At 46.2% G+C, this 12,147-nt stretch overlaps 1 protein-coding gene across 3 annotated transcripts in view; it reads right to left on the bottom strand.

Annotated features, from left to right (window-relative positions):
- The window catches only part of TRIM14 (tripartite motif containing 14), a 30,841-nt gene extending 18,904 nt beyond the window's left edge, over nucleotides 1-11,937 (bottom strand). The window contains exons 1-2 of one of the 3 annotated variants that reach the window (XM_064291688.1): nucleotides 11,604-11,937; nucleotides 8,029-8,124 (exon numbers count right to left, since the gene is read on the bottom strand). In XM_064291688.1, coding sequence (XP_064147758.1) covers nucleotides 8,029-8,124; nucleotides 11,604-11,819 — 312 coding nt within the window. In that variant the 5' untranslated portion in view covers nucleotides 11,820-11,937. The remainder of the gene's footprint in view (nucleotides 1-8,028; nucleotides 8,125-11,603) is intronic. The other 2 variants (XM_003407575.4, XM_064291689.1) reach the window with 2 other exon arrangements.
- Nucleotides 11,938-12,147: the final 210 nt, after the last annotated feature.

Genomic DNA, 12,147 nt, shown 5'->3' with positions numbered 1-12,147 from the left:
CTACAGCATTGTTAGTAATAGTGAAAACCGAAAAAAAAAAAAAGAAAAAGTTTGCCATCAAGTTGATTCTGACTCATGGTGATCCCATGTGTTACAGAGTAGAACTGTTCCAAAGGTTCTTCTTAGCTGTAATCTTTACAGAAGCAGGTCATCAGGCCTGTCTTCCACGGTGCCTCTGGGTGGGTTCGAACTGACAATTTTTAGGTGCAAACTGTTTGCACCATCCAGGGACTTTAACAGTGAAAAGTTGGACACAATTTTCAATATGAGAAGTGTCCATATATAAATTCTGCTACATTTATGCAATGAAATAATATATAAACCCAAAATCAGATCCATGGCCATCAAGTTGATTCCGACTCATAGCGACCCTATAGGACAGAACAGAACTCCCCTACAGGGTTTCCAAGGAGCAGCTCCTGAATTCGAACTGCCAACCGTTTGGTTAGCAGCTGTAGCTCTTAACCACTGTGCCACTAGAGATCTGAAATAAGATACAGTGAGTAAAAAGAATGCAGTGGATCTTTATGGCCTTATGGGGAAAAGTGCTCCCAGACAGACTGGAATGACCCTGTTGGTCATGGCCCCCAGGCCTTCTATTGGCCCAGGATAGTAAGCATTCCTGAAGCCAACTCTTCAGACATGGATTGGACTGGACAATGGGTGGGAGAGGAATGCTGGTGAGAAGTGAGCTTCTTGGATCAGGTGGACACTTGAGACTACACTGGCATCTCCTTCCTGGAGGGGAGATAAGAGGGCGGAGGGGGTTAGAAGCTGGCAAAATGGACACAAAAAGAGAGAGTGGAGGGAGAGAGTGGGCTGTGTCATTAGGGGGAGAGTAATTGGGAGTGTGTAGCAAGGTGTATATGGGTTTTTGTGTGAGAGACTGACTTAATTTGTAAACTTTCACTTAAAGCACAATAAAAATCATAAAAAAAAGAAAAGTGCTCCAAGATAGCCAAGTGAAAAACAGCAAGTTGTAGAACAATGCATATTGTATGATCCCATTTACGTAAAACATAACAAAACAAAAACTATATATAGATACATGCATCTGTATGTTTGCAAGTATTCGTGTGTGGGAAGAGGTAAGGGGCCGAGGGGACGGTGAAGCAGGACTCTCACTTTGTACTTTGTATAGTTTTATACTATAAGGTCAATTCCAACTCATGGCAACCCCGTGTGTGTCAGAGTAGAACTGTGCTCTATAGGGTTCTCGATGGCTGATTGTTCAGAAGTAGATTTCAGGCCTTTCTTCCGAGGTGCTTCCGGGTGGACTCCAACTGCCAACCTTTCGGTTAGGAGCCAACTGTGCTAACCATGTGCACAACCCAGGGACTCTGTTCTACACTATACTATTGTCTAGATTTTTTAAAATGAGCATGTGCTCATGTATCACTTGCATAATTAAATAACAAAATAGAAAATCAGCTGAAAAGAACATAGGCCAGCCCCTTTCCTCAGCCTAAACAACAAGTATCTGGCCAGGTACAGGGGGCAGGCAGGCTCCCCTACGGTACGATGCTCTCATCTTAGTGGGACAGGAAGGTATAATTTGGTAGGGTATAGGGGATGAATTCCTTAAGTCTGTGTTTTCCGTAAAATGTTATAGATATGGGTTAGGTTCTGAGGCTAGCTCATATCACATGCCTTATGGATTAAATTGGCTTTGGGCTAGCCTGGGAATTAATCCACATTTATAGCATGGTTTCTATGGGTCAGTGAGCCTGAACACAAATACATCTTTGTTGAATGGCTAAATGAGGGAAAAAAATATATTCCAAACCCCTGATTTATAAACACATTTTGGAGGCAAAATATAGAAAATGGAGTATCTGTTTATAGAAACCAAGAAAGCAAGTACTTCCTCCCAACTGAGTTATGCTCCAAGCAGTTTCTATAGATCCACTTCATAAAGAAGGCTAAAGAAGCTTAGCAGCACCACCCATTGTTGTAACTGTCAACACAGGAGTAACTGTTTGAAAACACGGAACCAGAAAACTTATGGTGTAAGCAGTTGAGACTGATTATGCAATACAGTAAAAACAAAACAGGAGAGAGAATTCTGGCAATGAAATAAGGAAGTTGGCTATCTGGTTAGGGAACTTTGGTTCAAAGCAAAATTGGATCCCAGAATGAACTGCTTCAGGCATGGCTGGGCAGAGCTGGTGGCTGGCTGAGGGGCTTGACACAGGCCAGTTGACAGGGGTCTCAGGACTGTGGGAAAGAAGAACTTGACCAGGGTTGAAGCCCTGCTCACACGTGGGGGAGGGATTCTGCATACAGGGCACTGGCTGTTATGAGATTCCATCTTAGCCTAGGCCCCTGGATACCTGTCTGGATCCTGGAGAGAGCGAAGAGCCTGTGAGGTGAACCGAAGAGTGCTTTTGCTGACAACTCGTATGACTTCCAGGCCTAGATAATCCTGCTATATGTGTCCTTCTCATGGTGTGTGCCACCAGGGAAGGGAGGTGTGCTCTCCAACCCTGCTCAGGTCACTTTTGCTTTGGCATCCCCTGGACTCTGTGACATGGTGGGAGTGGCCAGCAGGAGTAGGAGAAAGGGTGGCCATGCCCAGCAGGGGTGGTGGAGACCAGTGGCACCATCAAGGTCAGCAGGACAGCGAGGCAGGGTCCTTGTCTTCCCACTCCCAGTCTGGCAAAGGCTGGTTCATGTCAGCCTGCTGGTCACCCTACCCCTTCCCATGGGGCAGTCCCTACAGTTCTGAAGGGTCACAGAGAAAGGTACAGGGCCAGGCACTGAGGTTATTGACTGTACTCTCCAGGGGTTACTGGGTTAGAAGGAGCCTGGGCCTACACGCCCTCAGGTCCACTTCCTGCTTGGTTCTGCAGGGCAGAGGGGCTGACCCCTGCAGACTGCATTTCCAGGTTCCCCCTTCAGCTGGTTTCAACTGGGTTTGGTCAACAGGAGAAGGCACTGGAGGAAAATCAGAGGGTGAGGGGAGGGGAACAGCCAGGGTATTCCTCCCTGACAGGCCTCCCCCTTCCCAACCCCTACCTGCCCCCCCCCCCCCCCCCAGCCAGCACTCCAGCTCCCACAGGACAGGCCTACTCTAGTTCCAGCTTCCACCTAGGCGGCGCTGGCCCTGTGTTACCACCACCTCCTCCCTTTGTCCCTCCAGCCTTCCTGCTGGTGCTAATCACCTCACCACCTCCTGTTGGCTTCTCAGCCTCTTCCATCATGTGTGTCACCATTCCCTGAATGAGCTGCCTCTGTCTTAATGTCAAAGTGGTTGCTATCTTCCTGGGTGGATCCTGATGGATTCAGGTGTGGCCCTAGGTCTACCTCTAATTTGCTGTGTGACCAATGATAAATTGTTTCCTCTTCCTAGGCTTTGGAGCCACCATCTCTAAGGGCCTTTCGGCTCTGACAGCCTATGCACATTCAAAATTCCTATGCACGTCCGTAGGTCCAGTCTTCTGGATTCAACAGACAGTGACCAGCCTTAAATAGGCACACACACACACATATATATACATACACACATATACAAATATATATACACACACAAATATACACACATATATATACATACATACTTTTATACACATATATACACACACACATATACACAGATATACACATACACAAACATAAACCAAAAAAAAAAAAAAAACCATTGCCAGAACATAGTGACCCTATAGGACAGAGCAGAATTGCTCCATAGGGTTTCCAAGGAGCAGGTGATGGATTCGAACTTTAGACCTTTTGGTTAGCAGCCAAGCTCTTAACCACTGTGCCACCAGGGCTCCAAAATGACATATAGTTTTGGCCAACATGAGAGAAAGAGTTGACACAGAGAAGCCTCCTTCCTGCTTCAAAAACATAGAAATGCGGATAAAACTAGCAAAATTTAAAATTACACAAGCAAGCTCAAAACCAAACAAACAAAAATGGGAAATTCTCAGGGAACTGGGTGTCAGTGCACTGGGCAGGCACTGAAGCAGAACGAGCCCGGGGCGGGTAGAGGTGGAGGTGTTTGGGGGTGAGATCCACATAGGACTGGGGCCTTGTGATCTAAGAGAGAGCTCTGGGCACCTGGCCTCATTCCAGCTCTGAGTGGGAAGGGGCTACCTACATAAAGCAGACTCACAAAGTGCTGCTCCAGCCCTGAACTGACCACCAGAAAACCTCTACTCTACTGGCCCAGGTAAGGAGTAGGGCTTCTTGCCATCTACCTAGGGTCACGGGGGGAAAGGGAATCACCAGCAAAACACACAAGACACTAGGCTTGCACTGAGCAGGTTTGGGGTCTGAATTCCTGAAGCCTCAGTAACACAAGGACTCAAAACTGAAAAATTAATATAAAAAAGGTCTGGAACCACTGAAACTCATACAGCCCCAACCACCGCCCCCCAGATGCATGACTCACCAGATATTAAATAGATAATCTGAACAGCCCTATAGCTATTCAGAATTCAGAATTTAAAACTCATAAAAAAACATAATACAGAACCCAGAAATAGGCCCACACTAGGATGGCCAACTGGTTTTTGACAAAAGCAATTCAATGGAAAAAGGATGGTCTTTTCAACAAAAGCAACTGGATATCCATAAGCAAAAAAAATGAACCTCAACCTAAGTCTCACAACTTATAGAAATATTCACTCAAAAAGGACCACGGACTTAAATGTAAGCTATAAACTTTTTAGAAAAAAACATGGGAGAAAATCTTTGGGATCTAGGGTTAGGCAGAGTGTTCTTAGGTTTGACAGCAAAAGCACAATCCATATAAGAAAATATTGATGAATTGAACTTCATCAAAATTAAAAACTTTTGCTTTGTGACAGACCCTGTAAAGAGGATGAAAAGACAAGCTATGGATGAGGAGAAAATATTTGCAAACCACAAAGAAGACAAAGGACCAGAGTCTAACCGGTTCTTGACCATATGTGACCTCCTGAAATGGATGAACATCCACAGGTTCTTTTTGGTACAGTGACTCTGTGTTTTCCTTCCATCTTCTTTTGATGCTTGCTGCGTGGTTCAATATCATGTCCACAGTACCCTTGAATTTTTTCTTCAGTTCTTCCAGCTTGAGAAATGCACAGCATGCTCTTCCCTTTTGGTTTTCTAACTCCAGGTTTTTGCATATTTCATTATAGTACTTTGTCTTCTGTAGCTACCCTTTGAGATCTTCCGTTCAGCTCTGTTACATCACTGTTTCTTCCATTTGCTTTAGCTACTCCACACTCAAGAACAAGTTTCAGAGTCTCTTTTGACATCCATTTTGGTCTTTTCTTTCTTTCTTGTTTTTTTTAATGACCTTTTGCTTTCTTCATGTATGATGTCCTGGATGTCATTCCACAACTCTTCTGGTCTTCGGTTATTAGTGTTCAATGTGTCAAATCTATTCTCGAAATGGTCTCTAAATCCAGCTGGTATATACTCAGCATCATACCTTGCTCTCCTGGACTTGTTTAGTTTTCTTCAGCTTCAACTTGAACTTGCACATGAGCAATTGATGGTCTGTTTCGAAGTCAGCCCCGATCTTGTTTTGACTGATGATACTGAGCTTCTCCATCATCTCTTTCTACAGATATAGTCGATTTGATTCCTTTGCACTCCATCTGGCAAGGTCCACATGTTTAGTCACCCTTTTATGTTGTTGAAAAAAAGATATCTGCAATAAAGAAGTCGTTGGTCCGGTAAAATTCTATCATGTGACCTCCAGCGTTGCTTCTATCACCAAGGATGTATTTCCCAACTACTGATCCTTCTTTGTTTCTAACTTTTGGCATTCCAATCACCGATAATTATCCATGTATCTGGATTGCATGCTTGATCAATTTCAGACTGCAGATATTGGTAAAAACCTTCAATTTTTTCATCTTCGGCATTCGTGCTTGGTGCGTAAATTTGAATAATAGTCATATTAACTGGTCTTCCCTGTAGGTGTATGGATAGTATCCTACCTCTGACAGTGCTGTACTTCAGGATAGATCTTGAAATGATCTTTTTGACCATGAATGCCATGCCATTCCTCTTCAATTTGTCATTCCTGGCATAGTAGAACTGTAATGGATTGAGTTGTATCCCCCCAAAATGTGTGTCAACTTGGCTAGGCCATGATCCCCAGGATTATGTGATTGTCCTCCATTTTGTCAACTGATATGATTTTCCTATGTGTTGTAAACCCTACCTCTATGATGTTAATGAGGCATGAGAGGCAGTTATATTAATAATCAGGACTCAATAGACAAGATTAGGTTGTCTTAAGTCAATCTCTTTTGAGATATAAAAGACAGAGGTCAGTGGAGAGACAGGGAGACCTCAATACCACCAAGAAACAAGAGCCAGAAAATCAGCTCATCCTTTGGACCTGGGGTCCCTGAGCTGAGAAGCTCCTACACCAGGGGAAGACTGATGACAAGGACCTTCTCCCAGAGCCAACAGAGAGAAAAAGCCTTCTCCTGGGGCTGGCACCCTTAGCTGGGACTTCTAGCCTCCTAGACTGTGAGAGAATAAATTTCTCTTTGTTAAATCCATCCACTTGTGGTATTTCTGCTATAGCAGCACTAGATGACTAAGACAAGACCATATGACTGTCCAATTCAAAATGGCCAATACCAGTCCATTTCAGCTCACTAATGCCTAAGATATTGATCTTTGAGCATTTCATTTTTGAAGACTTTCAGTTTTCCTAGATTCATACTTCTTACATTTCACATTCTGATTATTAATGGATGTTTGCAGCTGTTTCTTCTCATTTTGAGTCGTGCCACATCAGCAAATGAAGGTTCCAAAAGCTTGACTCCATCCATGTCATTAAGGTTGACTCTACTTTGAGGAGGCAGCTTCTCCCCAGTCTTATTTTGAGTGCCTTCCAACCTGAGGGGCTCATTTCCAACCTTATAGGAAACATGTTCCACTGCTATTCATGTTTTCACTGGCCAGTTCTTTTCAGCGGTAGACCTTCAGATCCTTCTTCCTAGTTTGTATTGGTCTGGAAGCTACGCTGAAATCTGTCCACCGTGGGTGACCCTGCTGGTATCTGAAATACTGATAGCATAGCTTCTAGCATCCTAGCAACATACAAGCCACCACAGTAAAACAAACTCGCAGATGAGTGATGGTACAAATTTATGAAATCTCTTTGTACCTTATTTACTTTCTTTCAGAATAGCAGTGAAATCTGAAGAGATCTTTGTATGTTCCTTAAACTGTATTTTGGTTTGTTTAAGAAGATCTGGCACTGAAAATGGTTAAATGCTTGGCTACTAATCCAAAGATCGGCAGTTTGAATTCACCCAGAGAATCCAAAGAAGACCTGGCAATCTACTTAAAAAAAAAAATCAGCCATGGAAAACCCTATGGAGCACACAGTTTTACACTGACACACGTGGGGTTGTCATGAGTCAGCACTGGCTCGATGCCAACTGGTTGAAGATGATTTGGGGTGTGGGAGATGGACAGGGTGGAGAACTAGCCCTTCCAACAGAAGGGCAGATGACTTTATTATCACCTTGTGATGGTGAGAGAAAAGGCTGCTCCTCCATTTTGGGAGGCAGTTGCGGGAGGGCTCGGTAGGGTGTTGGGCAGAGGCGGATTCACCACAAAGCTAATGAAACAGGAGCTTCGGGGCGCCGCTACCTTGCACGGACTCTTCAAGGTTTTGCATCTAATTGTAATTTTGTATTCTTTTTCTCAAAAAGAGCCCCCTAAGTTATAAAAGTCCCACAAACCCATTGCAGTCAAGTCGATTCCGACTCATAGCGACCCTACAGAACTGCCCCATAGGGTTTCCAAGGCTGTAATCTTTACAGAAGAATGCCACCTCTTTCTCCTACGGAGCTGCTAGTGCATTCAAACTGCTGACCTTTCAGTTAGCAGCCAAGCGCTTAACCACTATACCACTGGGGCTCCTTATGTAAGCCCCCCCACCAAATCTGGTCTGCCCCTTTGAGGTTGGTTTTTATTTTTCCTTGGCTCCATGTTGGGGAGAGCCTGGTATCTGAGGGGAAATGTGGGTATCTCAAGTAGAAGAAGGAAGAAATGTCTACTTGCCTTGAGCTTCTCAGCAGCATCTTCTATCTGGGTTATGTTATCAACTTCTTGTTGCTTTTTGGTTGCCAACTGCTTTAAACAGTTTTGGGTAATTTTCTGCACATGAGGGAGTAAGGGAAAAAGTTTTAATACCGTCGGTATGAAAAAACAAGGCACCCCAATGGCCCTTTCCTCTCTCCCTATATTTTTTCCTGCTGAGGTATCAGATTCAGAAGGTGAGGTGACTTGCTCAAAGTCATGTGGCAAATTAGAAGGATGGGTTGAGGTGGGCCCCTCTGGTCCTCAGAGGCCCACATTAGGTACTCATCAAAATTTTCCTTAGGATAAATTCTGTTTGTGATCTGCTTTTCTAGCCCCTCAAATAGGACCTTAAGGCAAGCAGTTTGGGGTCAGGGAAAAGCATTCACTTACTGAGTATTAACTGAGCACCTATTTCATGCCAGGCCCTATTCCAGGAGCTGCACTTGTGGAAGTTACATTCCATGGGCAACTGGCCCTCTGGCCTTTGCCTGGGAACCAGAAGAAATTTGTGTGAGAGGTCCATGAAGTTCATGCTCCCCTCACCCTCCCACCTGAAATGGCCCCCTCCCAAACTCTGATTTTTGAACTTGCCACTTCTCCAGAGGCCTACTCTGTGACCTTTCCCTGCCCACACACACAGGTGTGACCTTATTACTCTCTATCCCACCTTTCTTGGCTTTGTTTAAGAAGATCTGGCAGCGAAAATGGTTAAGTGCCTTTCTTACAGCTGGCCTTACACTCAGCCACTGGGCCCAGGTCTGGCTGCCCTGGCCTACTGGGAGTTTCCTGAGGGCAGGCCCTAATTCTGTTCCATTCCTGAAGCTCCTGTAGGGCCTAGAAGGTGACCCAGAAGTGTTTGCTGAGCTGAACAGAATTAAAAAAAATAAGTTGCCGTTCAGTCAAATCCAACTCATAGTGACCAGAAGAGAGCTGGGAAGCTACATGGTAAGTTGTTAAGATCACAAGCCTTAGAGTAGATGAGAACCAGGTCTGAGTCCCAACTCTCCTTCCATGTGACCTGGGTAAGTGACCTCACGTTTCTAAACTTTTGTTTTCCCATCTGTCAACATGGATAACCCCACAGAGTTGCCAAGGGGACTAAATGAGATGTACGAAAAGTAGTACTTGGTCCAGTGCCTGGCACACAGTAAGTGCTCAATACATGTAGCTCTTGTTGTTATTTTCATATCCAACTAACATTTGCTTTGGGGCCCACTGTGTGCAGTTTTATTCTAGGTAAGAAGGAGGGGAGGAGATAATCATAACTCAAGTATAAGCCATGGCCTCAGTTTCCAGGGGCACATCCTTCCCCCCTTGTTATTACCAGGCCTTCTAGTCCAATTCCTGTCCATTGCCCAATGATACTCCTAGCTTCCTGTGTCTGCGCCCTCCAGCCATAGGATGCGTCTCCTGATTTGGTGCCTCTGCTCTGCCTGGTGAAATCCTACTCATCCTTCAAGGCCAATACTAATGAAACTTCCTCCAGGAAGTCTTGGGCTTCCTGTCCCCGGCCCACATTGTCCTTTCTCTTGTTCTCACTGACCCTTGCCTGGGGCTCCTCCCTTACAGTATTTATCACACTGTAAAAAAAATTTTTTTTATTTTTATTTTTATTATCATGGCCTATTCTCCCCCCTCCAGCCATGGTGCTCCTCCAGGTCAGGAAAGGATTTGACCTATCCTTGACTCTTGTAAAAGACAGGGTTTGGCACAAGGTATGTGCTGAATAGATGTTTGATGAACGAATGGATGAATGGATGATGAGTGGACAGATGAGTGAAGTGACCTCATTACGGTCGATATCACCCAGTGCTGTCACTAATGGTGTCACCTCCCCCACCATGGACCTCCTCCCATATCAGGCCACACAGAATCCTTAGTAATGCTCTCTGTACTAACGTTACTTCTAAATGGTAATTCCCATATATCACTCCTTTTTTTCCTTTAATTACTACCTCATTCTCAAAAAAGTTGACACAAGTTCACTAATACTAATTACCACAGTATTGTAGCTAAAACGCCAGAAAAACACCGGCAGCAACAAAAACAACAGCTCCCGCTTGTAGCACGTACAGATGAAATCACGTGATTTGATGCGTCATTGTAATTGGGTAATAATGACAGCTCTGACCAGAGGGTATTGGAAGTTTCAAAAAGTAAATTAGCACAGTGTTTCTGCCTTGTAGGTATATTGACATGTAAGCTGGGCTTCTGAAGAATGTTTTTGTTGTTATAACTAACTACAGGGATAATTTTAGAAAAAATAATAAATTTCTGCTGAAACACTGCACAAAATTTTATAGACAGTCATTTTGGTGTCACGCCCCTCCCGCCCCCCCTACCGACAGCGTTACCTGGTGTCCGCACCACTCACACCCCCTTAGAGATGCCACAGGATGAGTGTGTGGGTGTATGGATGAAAAAATGAGTGTGCCTAGGTAGGCGGATAGGTGAGGGGGCAAATGGATAACCGGGCGGAGACTGCAAGCCATATCTCTGAAAGGCAGTCTTGTCATCTCTTGATAACAGTTTTGTGGGGAACTATTATCATTATTACAGCCATTTTATAGATAAGAACACTAAGGCTCTGGAGGCAAGGCAGGCCTCAAACCCAGGACTCTATAAGCCTACCCCTCACAGGGCTCATTTCACCTTAGGGTTCCAAGATTGTTACAGTGCGGTGCCACCATGCAGGTAAAACGGCATCCTCAGACTGGGTTAATCACAGAAGACTTCTTGAAGGTGGAAGTGGTAGAATCAATGTCCGTCAGATCTGAGGGCCCTCCCAAGCCCTGCCTAAAGCCCAGATAGTGAGAGATTTGACAAGAGCTCACAGAATAAGCCAGCAGAAAGGCTGCAACAGGTGCCCAGAGCCCGAGGCCACTATTACGGGTGAGGGCTCCAAGGGGAGAATGGGTTCTGTGGGGCCAGCCCAGTGTGTGAAGTCCTGGGTTCAAGGCCTGCCTCTGCCTCCCAGCCTTAGTTTTCTTATCCATAAAATGGCTGTAATAATACCAGCTCCCCACAAGTCTGTTACACGGAGCGGGAGTGAGTGCGTGTGTGAGGGAGGCAGAGTGGAGGTTGATGGAGGTGATACTGAGGGTGTTTCTGGGCCATCAGGCAATCTGGTAGTCCACAGTTCCTTTCTGTGAACCCCAGATATAAAAACAACCAGAGGAGACGTCTGTGTGGCTTTCTGGAGTCACACAGCTGTTTTCTAGCCGGGGTGGGAGCGGTTCGCCTTTGTTAAAAGGCTGATTTTCTTCCAGTCCAAAGGCAGTGCGGGGGACCAGACATGGTGGACAACGTCAAAGAAGTCTGGGAACCAGCAGCCTGGAGTCCCAAGTTCTGACTCCCAACTCCACCTATTCTGAGACTTAATTGATGGCTTCGGGGTCGCCTTTGCCCTTCCCTGGGCCTCAGTCTCCCGTCCTGAACAACAGGTTGACGCCTCAATTACCTCTGTCACCTTCGGGACCGTCAGTGCGACCCCAGCACGCCCCGTCCCCGCCCGTTGCGCCTGGACTGGCCCCGCGCGCCGCACCCATCCCCACCTGCACGAGCGCCGCCTCTTCCAAAGCCAGGCGGACAGGGTGGCCGCGGTGCGCGCCCAGCACTGGGCACAAGGCGCACACGCAGCGGTCGCAGCGGCGACAGAAGAGCTCGGCCACGCGGTCGTCGTGCTCCAGGCAGCGCCAGACGCGCGCCTCCTTGGGCTCTGCGGCTCCCGGCCCCTCGGGTGTCCCGTTTGTCGCCGCTGCGGCCGCCATTCATGCCTACTTCGGGTTACACGATGCAGGGCGGAGTTCCGGTCGGGAATCGAAACCTCGGCGTGGGGCGGAGCGGCTCCAGCTCAGCTCCCGGATTGAAGGGCCTGAAGGCAGCATCTTTCCGCCGAGATTTGAGTCAGACCTTGTCCAGCCAGTCCTGCTGTCCAGCCAGAAGGTGGCCACAGGAAAGTGAGGTTCGTTCCTAAAGAGCTGACTAAAGGAAGTGCTGCCATTCACTAACACCCAGCACACAGGAGCTCTTGGATGGCACCAAGATTGGCGGTGGCTTTCCCTGAGGGTGTGCATTTCACCTGTTCATTTGCCCTTT

This window comes from Loxodonta africana, chromosome 9 (assembly GCF_030014295.1).
Source record: "Loxodonta africana isolate mLoxAfr1 chromosome 9, mLoxAfr1.hap2, whole genome shotgun sequence".
NCBI lineage: Eukaryota > Metazoa > Chordata > Mammalia > Proboscidea > Elephantidae > Loxodonta > Loxodonta africana.
This window is presented reverse-complemented; position numbering and strand designations above follow the sequence as displayed.